Source organism: Mesocricetus auratus, unplaced genomic scaffold, assembly GCF_017639785.1.
Source record: "Mesocricetus auratus isolate SY011 unplaced genomic scaffold, BCM_Maur_2.0 Super-Scaffold_100022, whole genome shotgun sequence".
In the NCBI taxonomy this organism is placed as follows: Eukaryota; Metazoa; Chordata; class Mammalia; order Rodentia; family Cricetidae; genus Mesocricetus; species Mesocricetus auratus.
In genome coordinates this window covers 32,195,689-32,223,432 of record NW_024429203.1, presented here as the reverse complement: position 1 = coordinate 32,223,432, position 27,744 = coordinate 32,195,689, and the positions used below count along the sequence as shown (strand labels likewise).

At 38.6% G+C, this 27,744-nt stretch overlaps 1 protein-coding gene across 2 annotated transcripts in view; it reads left to right on the top strand.

Moving 5' to 3' along the window:
* Cul5 (cullin 5) overlaps positions 1 to 23,828 on the top strand; it is a 53,384-nt gene extending 29,556 nt beyond the window's left edge. For both annotated transcript variants that reach the window (XM_040730228.1, XM_040730227.1), the window contains 14 exons: positions 1,894 to 2,039; positions 2,122 to 2,202; positions 4,506 to 4,599; positions 6,921 to 7,051; positions 7,446 to 7,553; positions 8,578 to 8,642; positions 11,600 to 11,732; positions 13,701 to 13,832; positions 15,240 to 15,363; positions 15,773 to 15,948; positions 16,580 to 16,741; positions 17,433 to 17,551; positions 18,155 to 18,278; positions 20,519 to 23,828. In XM_040730228.1, the coding sequence (XP_040586162.1) occupies positions 1,894 to 2,039; positions 2,122 to 2,202; positions 4,506 to 4,599; positions 6,921 to 7,051; positions 7,446 to 7,553; positions 8,578 to 8,642; positions 11,600 to 11,732; positions 13,701 to 13,832; positions 15,240 to 15,363; positions 15,773 to 15,948; positions 16,580 to 16,741; positions 17,433 to 17,551; positions 18,155 to 18,278; positions 20,519 to 20,713 (1,790 nt within the window). In that variant the 3' untranslated portion in view covers positions 20,714 to 23,828. The remainder of the gene's footprint in view (positions 1 to 1,893; positions 2,040 to 2,121; positions 2,203 to 4,505; positions 4,600 to 6,920; positions 7,052 to 7,445; positions 7,554 to 8,577; positions 8,643 to 11,599; positions 11,733 to 13,700; positions 13,833 to 15,239; positions 15,364 to 15,772; positions 15,949 to 16,579; positions 16,742 to 17,432; positions 17,552 to 18,154; positions 18,279 to 20,518) is intronic.
* The last annotated feature ends 3,916 nt before the right edge of the window (positions 23,829 to 27,744 follow it).

The window sequence follows — 27,744 nt, the reverse complement described above, 5'->3', positions numbered from 1 at the left end:
CTGTTTCCAATCCCCAGAAGGCAAGGCCTCAATAGCTATGTTTTCTAATAGAGCTTGTTTAAAAAGAGCAGTGGGCGTGTATTGAAAGTGGTTTTAATTCTTTAAATTATTTGAACGGAATTGACACATGCATCCTGACTAAATTTTCCTGAACATCATGATGCTCTATTACTGGAAACATCTGAACCCCTTGCACATCCTCCCATCTGCTAGCTGCTTTTCCAATACTAGCCTGCAGGGGAGACACATTAATGGTGAGTGTTTGCCATGCTCCGGGAGGTTTTTGCACCATAGACAGTTCCCTAGGCAGATCTAATCCACTGCAGTAGGAAGAGGGGTGCCCTTCCGAGGAGACTTGCAGAGTCTCCTAAATTTCTCAAACCCTGGAGCTCTTCCTCTATCTCACCATGTAGTTTCTGCCTCTTGGCATTCATGGTCAGAAAGTGGGGGAGGTGAAAACTCCTCATTCTAGTACCTAGCAGCTTCTTCTTCAAGCTAACCAGTCACCAGGATTGAATTTATCATCACCAGACAGCTGCTCTGGTGACATGGAGAGTTGTGTTTCACTTTTAAACATTCCATAGGGAACTAGCTCCTGTTATTGATGGCGCAAATTCAGACTGTCCCAGATAATCAGCCACAGACTCAGAGCATCCACTGGGACTCTTCCAGGCCCATACTTGTTGTAAAACTGTTGAATTTTCACTCATTCTCCCCAATGTGTCAAAAATCCTGTTCTCGGGAAACCAGGGCACACCTGCTGTGCAAACTAAATTTCTGTACTTGCTGCTACTCTGGAAGAAAATTTATAAACAGCTGACTACTATTACCCTGCCCCATATTTATAGTTTTACTCCCAGGTTACTCACCGTACTTCTTCCTCTTTAATATTATCTGAATGTTTCATTCACTTCCATTGTCCTTTATGAAACCCTCTATTTTAAGGACCCTTGTATGGGTGCCATTTGGTGGGACCATCAGACCTGCTGAAATGTGTCTGCAAAGGGGAGTGAGGATTAAGAAAGAGGAAAAGTCAGAAGGGCTCTCAGTGAATACTGTAGCAGCCCCAAATTTATTTGCCCAAAGCAAAAGGGGAGGACAAAAGACTTCCTTACTATGATACAAGGAACAAAAAAGTGCAACTGCCTCCTTAATTCTCAACACATCTAGTGACAACGCCTTTGTCTAAACATCCTGTTATTTGGCCTTGAGCAGGATCAAGCTCCCACAGAAATGATCTTAATTTTTTTCCACACTGAAAATTAAATCTAGGTCTCATACATGCTATGCCTTCACTCTGCTAATGATCTGTAGCCCCTATTATATATTTTATTTGTGTGTGTCATGATCTCTCTGTCTGTATTTGTGTAGGTTAGAGACTAATTTGTAGGAGTCAGTTCTTCCCTCCATGTGGGTCACAGAGCTTGAATTCAAGCCATGCGACTTGGCAGCAAGTGACTTTACCTCTGAAACATCACATGAGCCCTCTACTTCCTACCCTTCCAGGGGTATCTCATGCTAAATTCAGATTTGAGGCTTTCTATGCTTTTCTTCACTTAGCCTATGAATTAGCATGGTTAGTACACTTTTGCATTTGTGCTGCCTTGGAACTAGCTGTGTAGACCAGGCTGTCCTTGATCTGCCTGCCTCTGCCTCTTATCCTGACTTTGGAAATCCTTTTTTATTCCTGAAAATTCCATTCAAATGCCATCTGTTTTATAGATGGCTTCTTGATCATCAGTTTAGAAGGCATTTCTTAAAAAATATTGTGTATGGTTACAATAATTGTTAGTTTACTACTATCTTCTAGGATCATTGGAATTTCTCTAGACTCACATAACCATACTTCATTATGTTACTGTCATAGAAAAAATTTTATTTTCTGTGTTTCAGTTAACCTTTGTTCTAATTCTGAAGACAAGCTTCAGATCTATAGGGATAATTTTGAGAAGGCTTACTTGGACTCAACGGAGAGATTTTATAGAACACAGGCACCCTCGTATTTACAGCAAAATGGTGTGCAGAATTACATGAAATATGTAAGTCAGAATTCATTGTATTTCATAATTTCAGCTAGTTTCATGGTATTCTTAAAGTGATTGTTATTTTCCTTCTGGACAGGCAGATGCTAAATTAAAAGAAGAAGAAAAAAGAGCACTCCGTTATTTAGAAACAAGAAGAGAATGTAATTCTGTTGAAGCAGTAAGTAATGTGATTGTGTACTTTCTGGTATTGTCTAAAGTCATGTAGCACAGGATTGACAAATGCAGACACTAATGACATCACCTCTTTTGTTCTTTTTTAAAAAAACTTATTTCATATATTTGAGTGGTTTGACTGTGTGCACTGTGTATGCTACCTGTGGATGTCAAAAGATGCCTGGAACTGGAGTTAGGGGAGGTTGTGAGTCAACACGTTGATGCTGTGAATCAAACCTGAATCCTCTGGAAGAGCGTCAGTGTCAAAACTGCTGAACCGTCTCTTCAGCTTGCCACACAGGTTTCTCTTTCTGTGTTGGAGCTTGTCCTGGGGGGAGCACATGTGTGGAAGTCATAGGAAAAATTGCTTTTGAGAATAGCTTGTCATGCATAAAATGAATTAAAAGTTCAGTCCTCAGGATCCACATGATAGAAGGAGAGAACCAACTCCTGCAAGTTTTTCCAAAAATTAAATAGAGAAAACTTAGATAACTTTTAGTTCGAGTCTTATTATACATACATTTGTATGACTATTAATTACCAGACCTGTTTTTGTTGCCTTCATTAAATTTAATGGAGTAGAATTTATTTTGCAATTAATGGAATCCCTCTAAAAGAAAAGGCTACCCTACTAGTTAGCTCTCTTGCCTCATCTTTCACTTCAAAGACCCTTGAATGCATTCCTTCTGCTTCTTAAGTCCCCACTGTGCTCATGGAAGGTTTTCCATAGAAGGGTTTCTAGTTCTGGCATTAAACATTAAATTAAGCACATTTATAAAGTGTTTCACCTTGTACATCCCTGGGGAGAGATTATTATGAATTTAGAACTTGTGCTCATCTCAGAAAAGCAAATAGAGGAGGTGATAGCATTTGCAAAATTTTTTGGGGGGCCTTTTTTTATTATTAAAGCTAGTAAATGGATACAGAAAGGAATCCAAGTTGAGAGAGATGGTTTATCATTGTACTTTTCATTCAGGATGTTTTTCACATAAGTATGAATTTAGGATCAGCTATGTATGTAGTACTTTGGTAGGTAGTAGAGCGTTTTAAATGGTTCCTTCTCAAGAATCTAAATTCTTGGTACTGGTTGAGACTTATTTGAAGCAATAAAATTTGCCTGGTGAAAATGGTTTTCTAAGAGATTTGTAAATAGATAGGATTTGTATCATAATCTTAGGGGTGATAATGCTTTTTCATTTTGTGTGGGGGGGGCATGCATGTGAAGGTCATAGTAGCTTGCATATGGGTTCTAAGGATCATCAGGCTCTGTAGCACCCCTAACCTCTCAAATATACCTTTGCAAATGTATTTTTTCACTGGGGAAGAGCATTATAACCACTTATCAATACTAGCTAAAGACATAAAAAAGAACTATTTGTATAAGCTATAATTTTTGTTTCTCCATTAGTTATATATGATTAAACTTACCTGGTCTTAGTCAGATTTCATTGTAGTAGGTAAGTGTTGAGTGTGGGTTTGGAGAGAGATGGTTCAGTAGCTAAGAGTACTAGGTTTGGTCCTCAGCAAATTAAAAAATAAATAAGGAGCCAGGCGGTAGTGGCGCAGGTGGATTTTTGAATTAGAGACCAGCCTGGTCTACAAAGCTACACAGAGAAACCCTGCTTCAAACTCAAATAAATAAATAAATAAATAAATAAATAAATAGGGGAAAAGGGTTGGTTGTATAGCTCAGTGTAGAGCCTTTGATTCTATTGATGGCACACATGGGTGTTTTGCCTGTATGCATGTATGTGCACTGTGTGTGTGCAGTGCCATAGATCCTACAAGAGAGTATTAGAGTTACAGCCCCTGTTTGAGTGCTGGCAATTAAACTCCAGATTTCAGTCAAAGTGCCATTTTTACTGCTGAGCCAACTCTCCAGGCAAGGAGGATAATACATGATTAGTTTATCTCCCATACTTGTTAGTCACCTAGCCGTTACTTGTCCTCGGAGCATTAGATACCTACCCACTTACTCTAGACATCACACAGTGGTTTATAGAATGTATTATTGTTTTTGAATTATATGGAGAATTACGATTGTAATACAGATTTCACCAGCTAGGAGGAGCTAACCAAAGTTCATTTTGTTTTGGACTTTTGTATATTTTTAATTTTCTATCTCTCTTTTGGAGAATTACATTCTAAGGTAAAGTATTGTGGTGCTATTCATTCATACATATATTAACAGTAATCTCCCATGAAGTAATCTCCCATGCCCTTTTTCTTACTGTTGAACTAGTATGATTTCATCTGTGAGTATTCTGTAATGTTTATTAGCTGATAATTGTGTTTGCTGTTTTTCAGCTCATGGAATGCTGTGTAAATGCACTGGTGACCTCATTTAAAGAGACTATTTTAGCAGAATGCCAAGGCATGATCAAACGAAATGAAACTGAAAGTAGGTAAAAACTTACAGAAAGATAAAGAACCTTTTAAGAGAGTGTCATTGTTTGATTTATTGAGGTTTGCCTGAGGATTCAGAAAGCAAAGCCAGCCCAAGCTATAGAGAGACAGTGGTGGCACACACCTTTAACCCTAGGACTCAGGATTAAGAGATAGCTGGATCTCTGTTAGTTCAAGACCACCATGGTCTACACAAGAGTGGAAGAAAAACAATTCATGCCTTTAATCCTAACATTAGGGTGGTATTTAAGACAGGAACAAGGTCTCATAGCTGGTGCTCAGTCTCAGGAGTCTCCAGCCATGTTGAGGAGAGCAGCAGTAAAGTCAGGAGCAGTTTGAGGTCACCCCTTTGGTCTGAGTTGAGGTATAGGAAACATCTAGTGGTTGTGTACTTTGCTTTTCTGATCTTCAGCTTGAAGCTTAAACCCTAGTATTTGAGTCATTTATTTTTTGTGCTACAGAGTATCTTAAGCAAGTCACCTAATTAATCACTGTTGGGTCATTACTTGTGTAGATAGACATACAGAATAGAATAGAATTGAGCTGCTGGGCATGCCTTTAATCTTAGCACCAGGGAGGTAGAGGCAGGTGGATCTCTGTTATCTTGAGGCCAGCATGGTCTACAAAACAAGTTCCAGGACAGCCAGAGCTGTTATAAACTGCCCCCTCTTAAAGGGGGGAAAAATAGACTAGAACCCAATTTTTGACTTTTGTGTAGAAATTTGGTGAATCTTTTTATGAAATAATTAAAATGGCTCAGCAGGCCTGATGACCTCCAGAGCACAGATGACAGGAAGAAAGAACTGACTCCCACATTCATATGTTTAGGGTTTGCACTCACATATGTACACACACACACACAGATACTAAGAAAATAATTTTTAGTAAAACTTTAAACATTCCATGTTAATGTTTATCCTGCCGGCTAATAGTGGCACATGCTTTAATCTCTGATTTTGAGGCCAGCCTGGTCTACAGAGTGAGTCCTAGGATAGCCAGGGCTACAGGGAGAAACCCTGTCTCAAAATCCAAAGCCAAACAAACAAACAAACAAAAAACCCCACAAACCAGGGGAAAAAAGGTTATTTTTTTCCACAACATTATTGTTAATTATGTGTTTTGGGAAGTAGCAGGTATATAATAAACGTGAAAAAATTACTTCAGGTTTACTTCCCTGTAGAAAACGCTTTTAATATTTTATGTGCATTGTCCATATCTTACTGTGTCTGTGTTTTAAATGCAGTCTGTAACTACCTTTGCCTGCGTGTATGTCTTGTGTAAGTTATAAACCCATTGGTAGTTGCCATGTGGGTGCTGGAAATTGAACTTGGGTCTACTGGAAGAAGTCATTGCTCTTAAACACTGAACCATCTGTCCAGCCCCGCAAGATCCATCCATCCATCAATCCATCCATCCATCTATCCATCCATCCATCCATCCATCCATCCATTTATTTTGTGTGATAATGTATGGTGCTCTATCTGCATGTATACCTGCATGCCAGAAGAGGGCATTAGATCTCATTAGAGATGGTTGTGAGCCATCATGTGGTTGCTGGAAATTGAATTCAAGACCTCTGGGAGAGCAGCCAATGCTCTTGACTACTGAGCCATCTCTCCAGCCCATCTGTAGCTTGAAAAGCTCAGAATTTGACTTTTGTCCCATGTGGCCCAGGTAGCACCAGCACTGCCGTGCAGCTGAGAATAGCTTTGACCTCTTCCATGTATACTAAATTTGTAGACATAGTGCCGACCTAACAGTGAATTTTGTAAAAACAGTTCATTTAGTGATCAGTACTGTGATGAAAGGCTTTGTGATTGTCAGGTTTATGTAAACTGTAACACAAATTTATATAATTATTGTTTTAAATATTGCTCTTACTTTATGAAGTATAGTCTCCCTCTCCCCCAAGATACATGATCTTACTTTGTAGCTCAGGCTATCCCGGAACCTGCTTTACTCTAGAGTGCCCATGAAATATCAGTCCTGTACATCCAACAGCTTTTTTGTTTTTGAATAAAAACATTCATTAAATTTTTAAGTGAAAACTATTTTCTTTTCATTCCTAAGCAGATTATAGCCATAGGATACTAATAGTATATTTCTTACTACTGAAGACATAGCTGCTTGTAGTGCCGCACCCATTGGGAGGCAGCAGTAGGCAGGCCATCCTGCTCTACATAGTGAGTTCCAAGCCAGCCAGGACTACCTGGTGAGACTCCATCACAAAACAAAAAACAAAAAGGCCATTGACAGTAATCAGGAAATTTCATTTAATGGATAAAGTAATTACATGAGTGTGTTGTGTCCTTTCAGAGTTACATTTGATGTTTTCATTGATGGACAAAGTTCCTAATGGTATAGAGCCAATGTTGAAGGATTTAGAGGAGCACATCATTAGTGCTGGCCTAGCAGACATGGTGGCTGCTGCTGAAACCATCACTACTGTAAGTTCCCTCAATGATAGTGATTCCTGTACATCCAAAATCAAGTTGAAATAGTATTTTAGAGTATCATTCAGTTTTACTTTTAAGGAAAAAAAATCCCTAATTTTAGAGCTTTTATCTTTATAATAGTGTTATATTTTGTTTGTGTTCTGACCAGTAAGTCTTGCCTAAAGATCGTAGGGTTGGAGCTAGCCATTAGTTAACCATAGGTCTGAAGGTCTATACAGACAGACAGGAAGTGATATGCTGTGTTGGGACAGGAAGTGATAGACTGGGTGTAAACAGGAGCTTGGCCCTTTTCTGTTTGAAGAATTGGAGAGCTAAGAGGTGGCTATGGCTGGTCTTTTACTTCTTTCAGTTTTTACCCCTGAAATGCAAAACATTCTGTTTCCAGGATTCTGAGAAGTATGTGGAGCAGTTACTTACTCTGTTTAATAGATTCAGTAAATTGGTCAAAGAAGCTTTTCAAGATGATCCTCGTTTCCTTACTGCAAGAGATAAGGTAATATTTCTCTGTGGACATTTTGTATAAAAGATGCCACTATTACAGTCAACCTAATGAACTGTGGCATCATGCTGGTACGATGAGAACTAAAAATGTGGGAACCCTAATTTTCTGAAGTATACAGCAGCGATATTCATTACATCTGGTTTAGTATTTCCTTCTGAAAGTCTCAGGTACACTTGTGGTCTAGGATTGAACCAGGAAGTTGCTTTCTCCTTCGGTTTCCATGAATGCTGCCTCTTTGTTTTGAAGGCTCCTGATAATTAAATTTTTATTTATTTTCCTTTTAAGACCTTCCTTACTACATTGCTGCTCTCCATAGCTCATTCCAAGTAGAGTTGTGGGTGGTAGTGAGGGTGTATATGCCAAGCAATCTCAGAGTAGAGAAGTCAATGAACAACTTCCAAGATATGTTTCTCTCAATGAGGGCATCAAGCTGGACGGTCATGCCGCACACCTTTAATCCCAGCACTTGGGAAGCAGAGGCAGGCCTATCTCTGTGAGTTTGAGTTTGAGGCCAGCCTGGTCTACAGTCCATGTCAGTCCAAACAGTTACACAGCGAAACACTGTTTTGGGGGAAGAAAATGATGGCATCAGGCTCAGCAGCCACCTGTGATCCAGAGTTGATGCTTCATCCTCCATCCTTTGGTGGAACTTCTCTGAGAGTTGCTTTTTGCTTTCCTTGGAAGCATTTGTATTGCATTTTCTGACATTTCAGTTTTCTCAATGAGATGGAAAGGGAATGTTTTTTCTAGAACTCTTAAAAGTAGAGGAGTATCCACTACCACATACACTGGCTGTGCCTACCCCTACCCCAGCAATATTAACAAAATAAAAGTTGAACTGGAGATATAACTCAGTAATAGACTGTGTACTTAATTTTTGCAGCCTTCATCCAGTTATAGCACAACAACAACAACAACGGCAAAACCGAGAAAACACCTGGTTCATTCATCTTAATTTGTTTCTTTAAACATGTACTTTGTGTATTTTTAATATGACATGCCATTCTTTTTGCAGGCATATAAAGCAGTTGTTAATGATGCTACCATATTTAAACTTGAATTACCTTTGAAGCAGAAAGGGTAAGCTTTTAAACTATTTTTTAAAAATAATTCTTTGTGGGACTGTGTTACATATCACTGTCTTACTGGGTTCCCTTACTGATTCCTAAAAGATTGATCTTTTCTTGTGTTTGCTTTTAAGTTCTAATTGTTAGTATTGTTTTGTTTTTGAGACAAGGTCTGTGGTCCAGGATGCTCTCAAACCCCCTGTGTAGACATGGAGGAGCTTAAAAGACTGCTATCTAACTTGTTTCTCTGAGCTACATCCTTTACCTCTGTTTTGTAATTTTTTATATGTGTATAAGCACACCGTTTGTGTGCCTAGTATCCATGGAAGTTAGAAGGCAGCTTTGTATTCCCTGGAACTTGATTTACAACTATTTGTGAGCCACCATGTGGGTGCTGGCAACCAAACCTGGGTCAGTTGGAAGAGCAGCAGTGCTCCTAACCATTGAACCACCTATAAGCTCCATAAACTTCAATATTTCTTTTGTTTGTCTCACTGTGTATCCCTGGCTGGCCTAGAACTTGCTGTGTAGATCAGGCTGGACTGGCTACAAAAAGCCTCATTCCTCTACCAGGGCCACCATACCTGACTTTGTGAATTTTACGGAAGCTTGGCTACAGAGTCTCTTGCTTCCAGCTCTGAAGTTCTGTGTTTGACTTTTGTTGTTATCCTTCGAATATTTGCTACCTGTTGCTATTAAAAGTTTTAAAATTAGGATTATTTATCTCCTTTTACCAAAATAATTGTTTGGGAGTTGAAAAGTAAATTTTGTTCTGAGTCTTTAGAATCTGTCTGGTTTCCCTTTATTAGTTACTAAATATATTTTAGTATTCTGAAAGAATAGAAAATGATGCCTTAATGATGTAAAACAGGAAGTGAAATTTTGAATTATCATGCACATGATATCTTTGGTAGAGCATTTATCTACCAAATAGGGGACCCTCCAGCTCAGAAAGAAATAAGCACGTGAGTTAGTAAGAGATTGCCTTTATCATATTGGCTGGAAAAGGAAGGGAAATCAGGCAGAGGTGAGTGGGTGTTGTAGTCAAAGCGTAGCAACACGTGCACAAAATGTCAAAATGAAGCCTGTTTGTGGGCCTGTAAAATGGTTAAACTGGTGAAGATGTTTGCTGCCAAGCCAGTCTGAATTCAGTCTCTAAAGCCCACATGATAGGTGAGAGTGAAGTCCTGCAAATTCTCTGACTTCTACATACTCTCTAACATATTCACACACATACAATAAATGATCTAATTAAATGAAAACGACACATTACTTTCTATGGTAACTTTAAATTTTAATTTAAAAGAAAATAAACCACAGGGCTATAGTGGCACTCCCAGCACTAGGGAGGCAGAGACAAGACAGGTGGATATCTGAGTTCAAAACAAGCTTGTTTTACAGAAGGTGTTCCAGGACAGCCAAGGCTACAAAGCCAAAGCCTGTTTCAAATAAACAAAATCTCTTGTTTGTAAAGTGAATTGTTTTATGCTAAGTAAAATTTAGAGGGAAAAAAAATGGAAACTTGGAATTTGGACTACTAGTAAATCTGACCTAGGTACATCTCCTAGTAGTTCTAAGTACAGTTGCTGGATAGAATCAGTTCATAGCTCAAAATCAGCATTTCATAGACATTTTGTGTGGTATGTTCCTTTAAATTTAGCACTTCCTGAGGGTACAGGATCTTGAGTTTGAGGCCAATCTAGACTTTATAGATCCTGCCTTAAAAATAAAGAAAGAAAAAATAATAAATTATTTAAAAGAAGCCGAGTGTTGGTATGTATAGTAAATGCGATTAAAAGTTGTGTATGTGTGTGGCTCTAGTCAACATCCTAGGTATGTGTCAGAAAACAATGGCATGCCTTTATGGACCTGTATACACTGACAATATCACCATTTATACTTTGAAAAAATTATATTTATGCCGGGGGTTGGTGGCTCACGCCTTTAATCCCAGCACTGGTAGGCAGAGGCAGGCTTTGAGTTCAAGGCCAATCTGGTCTACAGAGCGAGTGCCAGGATAGGCTCCAAAACAATACAGAGAAATCCTGTCTCTAGAAACCAAAAGAAAAACAAATAAAATAAAAACCAAAACAAAAGGAAAAGGCTGTTTTGTGTTTTGTCAGTCCATCATGGCAGGGAGGTTGTAAGAGCACCTTCCATCATGACAGTAAGAATCAGTACTGTCAGGAACAGACCAGGGAGGAGACACTTGTCTGGATAACCATGCCTACCCCAGCCTGCTGCCCTACTTCCTACAACAAGGCCACCTCTCAACAGTTTCTTTACAGTTTGAATCCATGACAGATCAGAGACTAGTCCTCACTGGAAACACCCTCACAGACAAATCCAGCTTTACTAACACAGGTGTTTTTTTTGGTGCAATCACATTGGCAATCAAGATTAATTTACCACACAGAGTAAATCTGTACTAACATCCAGGTAATATAGGACAGTCATCTGTGAGAAGGTATGAATTGCTTGATGGTAGGCTGAGAAGAACTGAAATAATCAGGTGAATCTTGAGGAGCTACAGAAGCAGCCTTTAGCAAAAGGATCGAAACTCATAGGCCAGGTAGTTCCCAGAGGGACTGGTGGTCTCCTCTGGTTCAGAGTGACAGGCCTTCTGTGCTTTCAGAAGGACATTTCTAAGATAGGGTTTCTTTGCATCCTGGAATTTGCTCTGTAGACCAGGCTGTCCTCAGACTCAAAGAGATTCTCATCCTCTGCCTCTGGTTGGAATTAAAGGTGCACCATTACTGGTTGACTGACATTTCTTAAATGTACTTGTTAACCAGTAGGAGGTTGATCCTTAGCACCACTGCAGCAGAGCTTGAATTAGCTCACTTTATATATATCTCTTCATGGTGCCCATTGCCAGCTCATCACCAGTGCTGTGGAGATAAAGAAAAATGATTTTAGAAGCTGATGCTTAGATGATTGCAGTAAGGGACAACTGCTTTTGCTTTCTAGAGTGGGGTTGAAAACTCAGCCTGAATCGAAGTGCCCTGAGTTGCTTGCAAATTACTGTGATATGCTTTTAAGGAAAACACCATTAAGCAAAAAACTAACCTCTGAGGAAATTGAAGCAAAGCTTAAAGAAGTGGTAAGTACATTTTTAATTTTTAATTTTTTTTTTATCAGTAAAGATTTATTTTCTGTGGTTGGTATCCAAATCAATGTTCTCTAACAAAGAAGTATGGAGATGTTATAATGGGATATATGTACATCCCTATAGGAAAACTAATCAAGGTAAGGCATAGTCTAGAGCATGCTCAGTTCAATAAATATAACCAGGAAAGAAGTATAGTAGGCATGCTTTGGGGCATACATAGCCAAGGCATGAAGCATATGTTTGAAGGGTTAACATGGGGCATAGAAACACTTGAGGCCTGTCCCATTTCTGTTTTAGAATGCCACACAGGAAGTTTTAGATGTGCCAATAAGGAGAACATGAGGATTCTTTTCCAAGGCTGTGTTGTCCTCATGTGAAGGACACTGAGAGTAGACATTGGAGCTTGCTTTAGAAGCATGGGAACCTGCATTTGGACCCCCTGCACTCATGTACAAAAGCCAAAAGCTGAGGGGGATGGAGAGATGGCTCAGCAGCTAAGAGAACTGAGAGATCTGCCAGAGGACCTGTCCTGAGTGGCAGTTCATTAGCTGCCTGTGACTCCAGTTCCGAGGGGACCAGACAGCCATAGAAAACACCAATCCACAATAAATAAAAATTAAATAAAATAAAAGCCCAAAGCACTGGGGGTTAAGCATTCAGTGGCAAACAGGTGAATACTAAGGTCAGCCTTGTTGAGTCAGTGTGCTCTAGGTTCACTGAGAAACTGTCTCAAAAAGTAAGGCCATATGGAAAGATGGCTCCGTAAAGAAGGACCAAGCTTTCAACCATTTGTAACCCGGTTCTAAGAGATTTGACATCCTCACAGCCAAGGTATGTATGTGGTGCATATAGGAACACCCATACACATGAAAAAAAATTTTTTTAAGTGCAAAGAAATAGTGAAAAATTCCAGGGGCCAGATGTCAACCTCTGGCCTCCTTATCACATTACACAAAGAGATATGCATTTCTATATAAACATCATTATAAAGTTTTACGGTGTTAAACTTTCCTAAGGTATTTAGTTATACCTAAATTTTTTTTATTCAATAGCTTCCTGAAAGAAAAGTATCATTTATTCCTCATTGTGTATGTGTTCACACCCTTTCCCAAGTGTGGGCTCTTGCCTGTCTATGGTTTGCCTGTACATGCTAGATAGGCACTGTAATAGTTAAATCCTCCAGCCTTGTGTTTTTAAGAATTGTTCTAGTGTAACTAGTGCCCAAGATAGATAGTGGTTGAAATTTAATTGTTTTCTTTGTTTTTTGTTGTGGTCCTCCTGGTTGGTTGTTAGTAAAACGATTAGTCAGTAATGGGTAAAATAAGAGACACATCAGACAAAGTGAGACATAACAGCCTAGGGAGATGATTGGTGTCACAAGGAGAGAATTAAGGTGTGATGAGAAATAAGTACTAGTTTTCCCATAAGGTATTATCACATTTCTATAAAGCCTGAAGAACTTGGATTGTGGTGACACTTTGTGATCTAACAAATAAAGCTTGGCTGAAGATCAGAGTATAGAGCTAGCCACACTAAGTAGCCAAAGAGGCCATGCAGTAGTGGCACACACCTTTAATCATAACAATGGCCACCTTGGGCTACACGAAATTGATCCAGTCTAAAAGAGAATGCCAGCAATTGAAATCACATGCCTTTAATCCCAGCACTAGGGAAGTTTAGTAAAGAGTTATATGTCTGGGTAGAGAGAGGAAAATAAGGATGAGGAAACAGGAGCCGAGTACAGTCTGAACAGCAAAGCAATCTGAGCAGTCTGAGGTTGCAGTCTGAGCAGGCAATCTGAGAGAGACCCCGTCTCAAAATTTGTAAGATATGTAAGTTAATAGCCTCTTTATGTTTTTGTAAATCTCTGCATTTTGGCTGTTGGGGAATATAGAAAGGTCTACATGACAGAAATAGTTGAGAATATAAGAATTTAAAGTAACTTTGTCTTCTGTGCAGCTCTTGGTACTTAAATATGTACAAAATAAAGATGTTTTTATGAGGTATCATAAAGCTCATCTTACCCGACGCCTTATATTGGATATCTCTGCTGACAGTGAGATTGAAGAAAACATGGTAGAGTGGCTGAGAGTAAGTACAACCATTGGTTTACATTTGGGGGGGGGCGTGTAGGGCAGGCATAAGGGGTAAATGAATAGCTGACAAAGTCTTTCTTCCTTATGGCTCCCTGTGATTGAGCTCAGTTCCTTTCAAAAGTACCATGCCTGAAAAGTTTTTTAATGTTTGGTTTTCACACACACACACACACACACACCCCTCTCGCACATGATTCATGTACATGTTAAAATAATGTGTTTTGGTGCCACCATTAGTGTCAAATAGGTTCATTTTATAAGAATATATGATCAAATATGTAAAATTATTAGTGGCTAATATGGTGGTTTTTCTTAATTTTAAGCCTGCTTTGTTTTTACTTCCATTTACACCCCTCTCAATTTTTTTTTTTTTTTTTTTTTTTTTTGGTTTTTCGAGACAGGGTTTCTCTGTATTGTTTTGGAGGCTATCGGTCCAGCCTGGCCTCGAACTCACTGAGATCCGCCTGCCTCTGCCTCCCGAGTGCTGGGATTAAAGGCGTGCGCCACCACCGCCCGGCTCACCCCTCTCAATTTTAACTGGATTTATTTAAGTAGTGTCCAGGACAAACCACCAACTTTTTTCTACTATGTCTTTGGTACTAAATACTTAACTATAGAGAGGTTTGTAAGTAAATTGCAACTGTTGTAATTTTATAAAAAGCTGTGAGTGTTAGCCGGGCGTTGGTGGCGCTTGCCTTTAATCCCAGCACTCGGGAGGCAGAGGCAGGCAGATCTCTGTAAGTTCGAGGCCAGCCTGGTCCACAGAGCGAGTTCCAGGACAGCCTCCAAAACAATACAGAGAACCCTGTCTGGGGGGGAAAAAAAAAACTGTGAGTGTTGATACATGCCTGTGAGTGAGTCAAGGAAATGGAGGCTTAGAGGATCATTATCCTCCAGTCTATCAAGGTCATACCAGAAGCTATCTTGTTTATTTTCTAAGAATGAAATGTAATAGGCATTTTAGAAGAGACTTTTCTTATTAGAACATCTAAGATAGGAATGAAGCTTGGTGTTACAGAACTTGTTTGTCCCTAGAACCTCAAAAATAAAACAAGATGATTTTCTAAGATTTTTATTTCCCTGGGGCTGGAGAGATGGTTGAGCAGTTAAGAGCTGTAGTAGCTGCCCTTTCATAAGGCCCTGTTTCAGTTCCCAGCACCCACATTGCAGCTCACAATGGTTTACCACCAGTTACAGCGGATTTGACACCCTCACACAGACATACATGCATGTGCAACACCAATGCAGCTCACAATGGTTTACCACCAGTTACAGCGGATTTGACACCCTCACACAGACATACATGCATGTGCAACACCAATGCATATGAAATAAAAGGTTTTTTTCCTATTACTATTGTCAGATTGTGTAATTATTATCTGTCTGTCTTTGATTTTTATAGGAAGTTGGTATGCCAGCAGATTATGTGAACAAGCTCGCCAGAATGTTTCAGGACATAAAAGTATCTGAAGACTTGAACCAAGCTTTTAAGGAAATGCACAAAAATAATAAGTTGGCATTACCAGGTATTATCTATAATTAAATGGAAGTGAACTTTTAAGTATTTTTTCATTTATTTAAAGTAAATATCAAAGATTTTTACAAAATCCACACAAAAAGTCCCTTTTAACAAAAGTTTCATCCCTCTCTCTCTCTCTCTCTCTCTCTCTCTCTCTCTCTCTCTCTCTCTCTCTCTCTCTCTCTCTCTCTTTCTCGCTCTCTCTCTCTCGCTCTCTCTCTTCCTCCTTCCTTCCCTCACTCTCTCCCTTCCTTCCTTAGTTTTTTGAGGCAAGGTTTCTTTATGCAGCTTTGGAGCCTGTCATGGTACTCTCTCTGTAGACTAGGCTCCCATGTGCTGGGATTAAAGGCATGTGTTTATTTTCTGTAATATTTAACTTGTCAAATATTTATAAATTCTGATTTTCTTACCTGCAGCTGATTCAGTGAATATAAAGATTCTGAATGCTGGTGCCTGGTCTAGAAGCTCTGAGAAAGTCTTTGTTTCACTTCCTACTGAACTGGAGGACTTGATACCTGAAGTAGAAGAATTTTACAAAAAAAATCATAGTGGTAGAAAATTACATTGGCACCATCTAATGTCAAATGGCATTGTAAGTAGTTGGGCTACCAATTTGGGTGCGGGTACAAAGAGTTGCCTAATGGCTGGAGGGATGACTTGGTGGTTAAGAATTTTCCAGAACACCTAGGTTCAAGTCCCAGTGACTCAAAACAGTCTCTGCCTCTAATCCCAAAGAGCTAATGCCCTCTTTAGACCTCTACAGGTACTGTGCATGCGTGCAGTATAGGCATATATGCTAGCAAAACATCCACACATACAAAACAACTAGTTTAGATTAGTAATAGAACAAAAAATAGAGTCTGTGTCCCTAGTTTTAGGGACATAATTTTCAGGTTTTAGTAAATGCTTACCAAACCAATGACCTTGACTATAGAATCCAGTCTGATCACCAACTCTATCTTATGAGAAAAGAAAGGGAACGTTACTTTAAGGCAACTGATAAACATCTTCCTCATTATTTCTTTGTCAAAAACGTAGGACAAAATGTAGTCAATGGGAGATGCATTATAGGTCTAGTAAATTTATTACATATAAGGAAGGAAAAATGGGTCTTGGAAGTATACTAGCAATTTAATTTTCCCATTAGTATCTCAAGTACATTTTACTAGATATTGAAGTAAGCTTCATGAAGAAATTAGTTCCTTATTAATTGTGTATTACAGATTACATTTAAGAATGAAGTAGGTCAGTATGACTTGGAAGTAACCACGTTTCAGTTGGCTGTGCTGTTTGCATGGAACCAAAGGCCCAGAGAGAAAATCAGCTTTGAAAATCTAAAACTTGCAACGGAACTCCCTGATGCCGAACTTAGAAGGACCTTATGGGTTTGTTTTATCTTTGGTATTGTTTTTAAAATAGTTTCACATAGTTGAGAATTTGTAAATGGTTTGTAAAACTAGAATTTTGGTCCTAGGAGTTAAATTCAGGGCCTTGTATACATGCATTCTGCCTCTGAGTTACATACCTAAGCTACTCTTAAGTTTTTTGGTTGGATGTGTGGGGGTGTTTGAGACAGTGTTTGTAGCATTAACTGTAGACCAGATTCTCCTTAAATCAGCCTGCCTCTGTCTCCCGAGTGCTAGGAATTTACTCCGTGGCTTGCTTCTTTTTTTCATTGTAAATGAATATGATTATTAACTAAAAAATGCAGTGTTGAGGAATTTATGATTCAAGAAAAAAGAAAAGAGGCAAATCACCAAGGACCAGAGGGAGAGATTGAGTAGTTAAAGTGTGTTTAAGGAATCAAACCAAAGTTTTCCTGAATGTTTGTAAAGTGTACTCATGATATTCTTGATTATAATTCAAATTCCAGGATAAACAGTTAGCAGTGGAGGCAACTACCAGACCATTACATGAAGTAAAAGAACATTTGTCTCTCAGAACCAGCTCTTTTCTCTCCTTTGTCATGTGCATGGAGTTTGGATTGTAAATTTCTCTAGAAGGCTTTCTTGCCTGTATTATAGATTTGTTCCTAGTACTCAGTATAATTGACTATGCTGATTTTTTTCCCCATAGTCTTTAGTAGCTTTTCCTAAGCTCAAACGGCAAGTGTTGTTGTACGAACCTCAAGTCAACTCACCCAAAGACTTCACAGAAGGGACTCTCTTCTCCGTGAACCAGGAGTTCAGCCTGATGTAAGATTCATGCTGGTTGATTTAAAAGAAATGTACCATGGTTAATTTTAATGCTTTGATTTTTATTAAAATAACCATTTGCCTTATGTGATGTCAAAAATAGTAACTGAGTATTATCACTAGATTTGTATCATTTCATTTTTTTTTAATTTAAAAAGTATTTGAGAACAGAATGTTGAGTGGGTGGAATAGAATAGAACAGCCTTATCCAGCAGAGCTGTTTATCTGAAAACTCAGTCAAGTAATACTGAATAAAATTCTCTCATCTTTAATTATTATTGTTTCATGGCATTGTAGTTTGTTGAGGAATGCAGTTACTGGTCAGCAGAGGCTATATCTTGTTTGAAGGAATCAAAGGACTTTTAAAATTTTGTTGAAATAGGTTGTTGCTTCAGCTTTTCAAGTGCTAGGATTAAAGTAATTATAGACAAGACAAGTGCTCCCTTAACAAGCCCGGGGATTGCTGAAAGGGAAGCTGTATGTCTTGGTTGTTACTTACCCTGTAAGCAGCACTGCATGTTATTTTTTAGAATAGTTCTAACTTCTGACATGGTGCTGTAATAAGATGTTCAAAACTTTCTTTCATTTTATTTTTTTTTGCAGAAAAAATGCAAAAGTTCAGAAACGGGGAAAAATCAATTTGATTGGACGATTACAGCTTACTACGGAAAGAATGAGAGAAGAAGAAAATGAAGGGATAGTTCAACTAAGAATATTAAGAACCCAGGTTTGTATAGGGAGAAAGAATGTCTAAATTTTGATTTTTTTTTTTTTTTTTTTTTGGTTTTTCGAGTCAGGATTTCTCTGTTGCTTTGGTAGTAGACCAGGCTGATCTCAAACTCAAAGAGATCCACCTGTCTCTGCCTCTGCTGGGTTTAAAGGCATGAGCCACCAACGCCTGGCATTTTTGAAAAAAATTTTTTTTGTAAAAGTTGAGTGTGCTGTTGCATACTTTTAACCCCAGCCACTGAATTAAAAACCATATAAGTTATTTATTTGTTCAGCTAGAATTTAAGAATTAATCAAATTCTTTAGTGCTACCTGGAATGTCCTTAAGGTTTGGAGACTTCCAGTAAATTTTGTTGTATTCTTTGGACAAAAACTTGTTTTTTAGTTGTGTCTCCTTTTGATTCCAACTGAATAAATTTATCTCTGCAACAACATAGAACTTTTGGAATTGAAGTATTTAATGTGCAGCTAAGAAATTTATTTCATTTAAAACTAAGAAATTTTATCTGATATTTTCCTTCTAAAATGTATTAAAATTAGGATTGTGATGATTTCTGGGAAGATGAGAGACCACTCAATGGGTGAAGACATTTAACACCAAGCTGATCACTTGCTCCACCCTCATAACTTCCATGGTAGAAGGAGAGAACCAAGTCCTCAGAAAGTTGTCCTCTCTAGCCTCCACACACACACACGCACACACGCACACACGCACACACACACACACAAAAAACATGGCATACTTATACATACAGAGAAACTAGATACAATATGATATGAAAAAATAGAAATAGTGATATAACAGTCTGAGTTCAGTCCTCGTGATCTCTCTTGGTGGTGGACAGAGGAAACCAACCAACTTTCATAGTTGTCTTCTTACCTCTGCCTGTATGCTTGAGCATGTATGACTCTGGGCTCACATGTATGGATACACATACAATTTTTTTTAGTTTTTAAAAACATATTGTAAATTGGTGATTATGATTATTTTAAATAAGTCTTTTATAAGTTTTGCTTAAATTGTAAAACTCTGGCCAGTGCAATGGAAACATATAGAACTGTCATATCTATAGTAGGAAAGCTGAATAGTGCTAGGTTCCCGAGCTTACTCGTTAGCAGTAAAATTCCGTGGTAAATACAGACGGTGGTCCATTAGTGTCCACATGGAATTAGTTCAAGGGTTCCTCCTCTTTCTTAGATAAAACCTAGTAACTAGTCACCATACTGTGTTTAGGGGAGGATGTCTAAGTTTGTATGTTTGTAGTCAGTTAGATTTTTGTTTTTTTAGATTGGAATTGAAGGTGTGTACGGCCACTTTTTATTTGTGTTATGGAGCTCATGGATACAGAGAACAAACTATATCTTTTTTTGCATTTCCTTTATAAAAACATTCTAACCCAAAAAAAAAATAAAAAAAAATAAACTAATCTTCACTAAGATACCATGTTTGCTTTAGTTGACTAAAGAAATCTAAAAGACAGTGGTAATTGCAGTAGGTCATAATTTGCAGGTAACATGTCATTCCCAAGCTCTATATAGTTTAAAAATCACCAAGAACATATTGATAAAATTGATTTAGGTGGAAAATGTTAATCATTTTAGAAACATTTAAATGTCAAAAACATTTTATTGAATCAATAAAACCTGTTGTAAACCTAAAAACAGGGTAAGTATAGACAATAGGTAGAGTAGTATTTCCTGATTTTTTTTTTACACATATCCAAGATTCTCTCCTATTATATAAAGGAATACCTGAATACTAAAGGCAAGTTTTTTATTTGTATGAGTGTGTGTGTATAACTTTTAAGAATTGATTCAATTTTCCACCATGGTGGTCCCAGAGGTTGAGCTTAGGTCATCAGGCTTGGCAGCAAACAGGTGCCTTTACCCACTGAACTTTCTCCCTGGCACCCACATGTGGTTCACTACTGTCTAACTCTAGTTGCAGGGGATCCAATGCCCTTTTCCAGCCAATTAGGCATATATATGGTACACAAACAGGGACAATCAAACACATTATTAATCTTTAAAAATGGTTAGAGTGATTATAGACTAATTTTTGCTTTCTTTACTTTCCACATTTTTGTATTAGTTGTGGAGTAAGTATCCAGGTGAACACCTAGGAGGTGCTGTGCAACTAGGTTGGTGTTAGAAGATAATGTAGGAAAAGTTACTGAATTTGCTTTGCTCATACAAGTGTAATGTATTAATGTACTTTTGTTTTCATTTTTCTCTTAGGAAGCCATCATACAAATAATGAAAATGAGAAAGAAAATTAGCAATGCTCAGCTGCAGACTGAATTAGTAGAAATTTTGAAAAACATGTTCTTACCACAGAAGAAAATGATAAAAGAACAAATTGAATGGCTGATAGAGCACAAGTATATCAGGAGAGATGAAGCTGACATCAACACATTCATATACATGGCGTAGCTGAGCATTGGGCCACTGTTCCAAGCACAGATTCTGGAGCGCCTGGGCAGAAAGTTGTCCTGGTTTGAGCTGGAGGAAGGTTTATTTGGACTTTGATTACATAAATATTAAACTCTCTGCCTTACCTTACAAACGACTATATTTTGCCAGTCACATTAGTTAGCATGATGGCATTCCCTTCATGTTGCACACTCTTTTAACAGCATGCTGTTTTGTGGAGAAAATTGCATTCATGAAGAGCCCATTATGAACTTCAAAGTCAGTTCAATTTTTAACCCACCAAGAGAAATAACATTTTGGAAGGGTGAAGGTGGGGTTCTTGTTGCTTCTTTTACCCCCTTTTCCTCTTTAAAGGAATATACTTGCACAAGGAAGGATGCTCAGATATTCATGCACTGAAAAATGCTGTTATCTTTTTTTTTAATGCAATTAAAGCTAGAGGTAGCACTCTTAGCTTCTTTTAATGAAAAGAGTGAAGTTGTCAACACCATGTTGGGAAAGGGCAGGCGTACTTGAGAAGATGAGGATGCCATAGTATCAAGTTGTTTGTTAAACACTGCTTTTTAGTTTAATAACTGGATTTTAAATGATGACCTGAAAATGGTATTAAATATTTCCACCTTACAAATCCTGATTGTCGTTAAGCAGGAGACTGCTGTTTTAGTTGTTTGTTGTTAAATGATAAGGATTTGGGGTTTTCTAAGTCTTGTATTGTTGGAGAGCTTGTTTTGAAAACATGAAGTTTATGATGAATGTTACTTCAGTTTATGGGTATAAGTCATTGATTGCAGAATCAGAATCACAAAGCAAACGTCTTAAGTGTGTTACTAATACACTTAAATTCTTATACACCTAATATTTATTATGCTGTGTCAAAATTTATTGAAAACAATGCAGAAAATGCTCTGATTCAGTACAGTGAGAGAATTGCTTTCTAACTGTAGCATAGAATTATTTGGTGTTTTGAAAATGTTGTGATTAGGGATTTACCACCTCAGTTTTCTGGACATTCTTAAAGTAATAATTCCCTGTCACCTAAGAGGAAGAGAGATGAAATTGCAGCCTGAGAAGCATTCGGAGTTGTTGGTCGTAACATGAGTAGTAACCTTGCCAAATATGTATATATATATTTATATTTTAAAAATAAGCATTTTTAAAATGTTCAGAGGGCAACACTTAACTTGCTTCTCTCAGTTAATCCAGAGCAGTGACTCAGGACTTCACAATGCAGTAGGAAGTTAGAAATTGAGGGCTAGAGCAACTGAAGAGAGGATTCCCCATCAGGAAAAATGGCTCCATGTGTATTTTTACTTATTGTGGTGCACATTTCAAGTTTTCTTGCAAATTCTTTTATAATCTTTGATGTTAAATAATATTTCAAAGTATGGCTTTGAAACTAACAGAAAATGGAGTGTTGAGAAGCTTACAGTATTATTATATCACCACAGTGGGCTGTGGACCTGCCTGCATCCTCAGCAGCTGTGAGCCCCTGCCTGGAAGGAAGGGGAGTACATGTCAGACATTTAAGGTTTTTCTAATTATAGTCAAATATCTGTTAGGACACTCATAGGAAGTTGGAAGTGCATGTGTGCTCACTGTCTAACCTGCTGCTCTGAGGAGGCCATGGATAGAACAGTGTGCGAGGTTTCCACGATGTGGATGATAGCTGACGTTGATGCATCCAGAACTCAAAGAGGTAGCTTTATAATGACTGTGGCCCTTCTGTTTAATAGTTTGGTGTTGGCAAATTTTCCTGTCCCAATACCAGAATGCCAAAGGAGGAAACAATCAAGGGAAAAATTTTAGGCCATTTCTTAATGTTTAAGATTTGTCATTTTAAACCATAATTTTTCTTAGAACATCTTTGAAATTTCTAGTCGCTTTGGTCATTTAAGAATGAGAGCTGTGATGTTTTGATTTATAAAGGCAAACTTAATGCAAAGTGGGTAACACTAAATCCATAGCAAAGTTTTTTATTAAATTTTATAAATTTTTTACTAGTTAATTATGTCCTAATTGTATTTTGGGGAATGAACAGCAGACAATACCACAGACTTAACAGTTTTCATCATTTTTTAAAAATATATATACAAAAGTATAACTGCTTTTTGGTGTTTATCAAAACTGTTTAGTTGACAAGGTGCCTATTGCCTATACCATTGTTGAGATTTTCTTTAAGTATTTTATCAATAGATTTGCTAATTAAAACAGTTCTAAAACAGATCTTAACCAGGAGTTTTCTGAAGGTCCAGAACCACTGTTACTGTTCCCTATCTGACCTCTTCTCCCTGCAGACTTGGCTGTCTGAGCAGGGCCAAGCATGACACAACCTACCAACAAAGCCATTTGTAAATGGATAATGTAGTAGACTCAGTTTTCACTACTTCCATCTAATTAAAGGGGGCACCACCTATAGTGTGGTAACCTGTTGCCATCTCATGGCCAGAGTAAGGAGACAGGAAACAGATTCACACAGAGGAAAATGTGGAACACATTTGATCACAGTTAGACAACTGTTAAACCATCATTGTTCTAATAATTTTATAAGGATCCTCAAATTCTGAAGTCGACCAATTTTTACAATTATTGGAGGAGGTCCCTGAGTTTATCAACCTGTTCATTTAAATTTCTTGCTCTTTGTGCATAACTATTAAAGTCTCCAAAAAATGAAATGTTATTATTCTTATTTTTACTCTTCATTAAAGTTTATGTGATCATTAGCCCTGCTCCAAGGGAAAATTTTTCAAATTCGATCTGGGTGAAATATTTGCTAGTTTACAAAAAGATTAACTATCATAAACTGGCTCTTCTGTTTTCATGTAAACTGGGGTGCTGTCACAAGTTCTCCCAAGTCACAGTTATGAAGAAACATTGTTTGAGAGCGTTCCTGTCATCTACTCTGTGTGGTATGGAGCTCCTAAGGTGTAGTCTATCCTCATAGTCTGTACAGTTTTGAATGTGCACCACTACATACTGAAATGATACTGTACAGTTTTACACGGGAGCAGTTTCTGTATGCAGTAGGCTGAAATATTTTGATGATTTTTGGGATTTTATTTTTTAAGTTGTATAATTTATTTTCTTGCAAAATAAAAGTGTAATATAAAAGCTTTCATCCAGAAAATCTTGGTATTCTACTATAGAAAATTTTACAATAGATTTTTGGCAAGCTAGGAATAGTGTCTGAGTTCAAGATCAGCCTGGTGTACTGGTAAACTCTAGGCCAGCTACCTTGTCTTCAAAATCAATGGAAATGGTTTCAGTTAGGCATTGCTGCACCTTTGTCATCCAGCTATGCAGGAGGGAGAAAGAGGTAGCTGGTTGTTCAAGCCCAGGAGTTCAAGACTGGCATTGGTGGCACAGTGAGACTTTCTCAATGAAGAATGCTCTGTTATGTTTGGGGTATAATAGTAAATTGTAGCCACTATAAGGACCAGATGAATACATGACTTGCTGATAGCTAGTATCGTTACTGAGATTGGGGTCTAAGAGTAGGGGTGACTTGGAATTGAAGTTACAGAATAAGGTTCACCTTAGTGAATAAGATTACTAATTAGGCTTGGTGTCTTGCACAAGCCCACTCTAAAGCTTTGACAAACACTCAAGCATTTTGACCTTGTGAGCATTTTAATCATAAGCCCCTATCCCACCACCTGATGAAACAGTTCCACAGTGAGCTAAATTGGAAGCTAATATAGCTCACTGTCACAGGTTTAAAACAAGGGCAGCGCACTAGGGAGGCAGAAGCAGGCGGATCTCTGTGAGTTCGAGGCCGGCCTGGTCTACAGAGTGAGTTCCAGGACAGCCTCCACAGCCACAGAGAAACCTTGTCTCAAAAAACCAAAATAATAATAATAATAATAAAACAAGGGCAGCGTGTAGTAAGTAGCACACTTCCCAAATCCCACCCAGCACTTGGGAAGTGGATGCAGGCTGAGAGTCCTCAGATGTGGTGAGAGTTTGAAATCAGCTCAGTCAAATGATATCCTGCCTCAAAACTAAAGGATTAGCTCGGTGACTGAGTAGAAGGCATTTGCTGTGGAAGCCTAGTGTCCTGTGTTCAGCATGTGTGGTCACTGAATTTATGGATAGAAAGCATAAAGTCACCTTTTCCCATGTAACAGGATCCTGATAATACCTAGTGGGCAAGACTAAGCAATTTATCTGTTTTTGTGAGGCAGGGCCTTTCTATATAACCCTGACTGTTCTGGACTTCACTATGTTGACAGGCTTCGAACTCACAGAGATCCACGTACCTCCTGAGTGCTAGGATTAAATGCGCATGCCACCACACATTTTCACATCCACAAAATTTTGAGGTGCTTGTGGCTTATCAATTAAGAGCATCTGCTTTCCCATAGGTCCTGGGTTTGATTCCAAGCATCTACCTGGTGGTTCACAACCCTCTGTAAAGCTGCCATACCCTTTTCTGACCTCCATGGCCACCGGGTATTTGGTGGGTAGATACACATGCAGGCAAAACACTGAAATATATATATATATATATATATATATATATATATATATATATATATATATATATATAAATCAGAGGTCTCAAATAATGGTGAGCTTCAAGGTCTTACAGAAATATTGATAGTCAAAATGAGAAAAATAGGTCAGGGCAGAAATCAATGAAATACCAATACAGGTGAGGCTGAGGTAGTACTATCACTGCAAGTTCAAGACCATCCTGGTCTGCAGTGAGTTCCAGGCCAACCAGGGCTGCAAAGGAAAACCTGTCTCAATAAAACAAGCAAAAACCCTAAGTAAGTGGAAATAAAGATTTGGTAAAATACTTCTTTGAAAAGAAAGATGAACAGGAATGACAACTCTCCAGCTGAATTAGCCAAAAGGGGAAAAAATATTTAAACACCAGTGTCAGGATCACTCTGAAAGCCTATATTCCTGCAAATTAGAAGATCTAGAAAAATTTATAGAGACCTATGAGCTACTGAAGCTAAATGAAAGGATATAAACATAAAAATGAGATTGAAGTAGTAAGGAAAAATAGACAGGACAGCCCTAGTTGTCCTGGAATTGGCTTTGTAGGTCAGGGTGGCCTTGAGCTCACAGAAATCCTTAGTGCCTACATTTGCTTCCCAAGTGCTGGATTTAAAGGTGGCACCACCATGCCTAGTTAAGGAAAGATAACTAAAGATAGCCAATATCCTAATTAAGCAGAGATGGCTCAGTGGGGGAAGAGCTTCCCATCAAGCCTGTAACCTGAGTTTGATGGTTGTGAAAGGAGAGAGCCTACTCCAACAAGTTTTCCTCCGATCTCCACATGAATGGCAACAAAAACAGGTTGGGGTGTAGCTCAATTAGAATACTTGCCTAGATTATATAATGATTTCATACCCACCTTTATCCCCAGCAATCCAAAGGTGGAAGTGGAAGCATTAGGAGTTCAAGGTCACCTTTGATTATTTAGTGGGTTTGAGAGGATCCTAGGCTACATGAGACTGTCTTAAGAAACACAGTGAGTGGGCATTATGGCTCAACCGTTAACAATACTTGCTGCACTTACAAAGGACTTGGGTTCAGTTCCCAAAACACAGCAGGCAGTTCACAACTGCCTATGACCTCAGTTTTAGGTGTTGTGACGCCCTCTACTACCCTCCTCAGGCACAAGCATGCACATGATGCATACACACCAATGCAGGAACATACACACACAGCTCACTCCCAAAGGGCTGAGAGATGACTCAGTTTGCAAAGTGCTTGCTTCACCAGGAAGAGAATCTGAGTTTAGACCCTCAGCACCAAGGACCAGGAGTACATCAAGGCCCTTGATTATATTCCCAGTTCTATGGATGGGGTCAGAGGAGGAGGAGTGGAGACAGAAGCTTATTGACCAGTCATTCTAGTGAGCTGTGGGGTGCAATGAGAGTTCCTGTCACACACACACACACACACACACACACACACACACACACACACACACACACACACACAGCACAGCCAGTGGTGGCACACAACTTTAATCTCAGTCAGTACTCTGGAGGCAGAGACAAAGGGATCTCTGAGTTCAAAGCCAGCCTGGTCGACAAATCGAGTTCTAGGGCAGCCAGGGCTGTCATACAGAGAAACCATATCCTGAAACAAAAATAAGACAGAGAGTCACAAAAGTGGCCCAAGTGACTCAGTGCATACAGCTACATACACAAAACAGGCTGTCTTGAATTGTTCAACTTGTATGTTGCCATGCCTTTTATCGTTTATGGCTATTAACATAAAGTAAAATTAATGTTACATGTCAGAAAGATATGCTATCCCCAGTTGAAGACTGATAGTCTGGGCTAGGCATAGTGGCACGTGCTCTTAATCCTAGGACTAGAGAAACAAAGGCAGACCTGGTCTACTGCCAGAGCTACATATGAGACCCTGTCTAAAAACAAACGAATCTCTAAAGCAACACAAACCCCTAATGTCAGCAATGGGTTCCACAAATCAGAGAATAATTATCATTTAACTAACATCAGTTAATGCGTGGAGGGTTTTTTGTTTGTTTTGCTTTAATTTCTTCTGAGACAGATTCTCCGTTTGTAATTTTGGTTGTTCTGGAACTCATTCCCCAGTCTGATCCGGAACTACTCACAGACCACCTGCCTCTTTCCTGGGTGTTTGCCACCACAACCTGCCTGGAGAGAGTTTCTGTGGAAGTTGATTTAATCTTGTTATTCAATGAAGTTTATATAGTAACATTTTATTTCGCATCCTGCAGAAAAACAACTTCAAAGTTCTCTTAACGTAATTGGTTTATTTGTGTTATAAATGAATAAAAATGGAATTGCTGGAAACATTTACCAGTATCCTTTGTCTGGGTAAACACAGTCACACGGTCAGGCACAGCTAAATGAATGGGAAGTCTTAAGCTGTACGGAAATCACAGGCGTCAAGAGGTCAAACGCGGTTTAAACTACATAAGCCAGGTGTCGAGCCGCGTTGGACATTAGTCAATTTTGTGCTGGGCGGTTTCTGTCTCGCGCCAGGCTCCGCCCCTGATAGCGGGCCAATCCCCAGCTAGC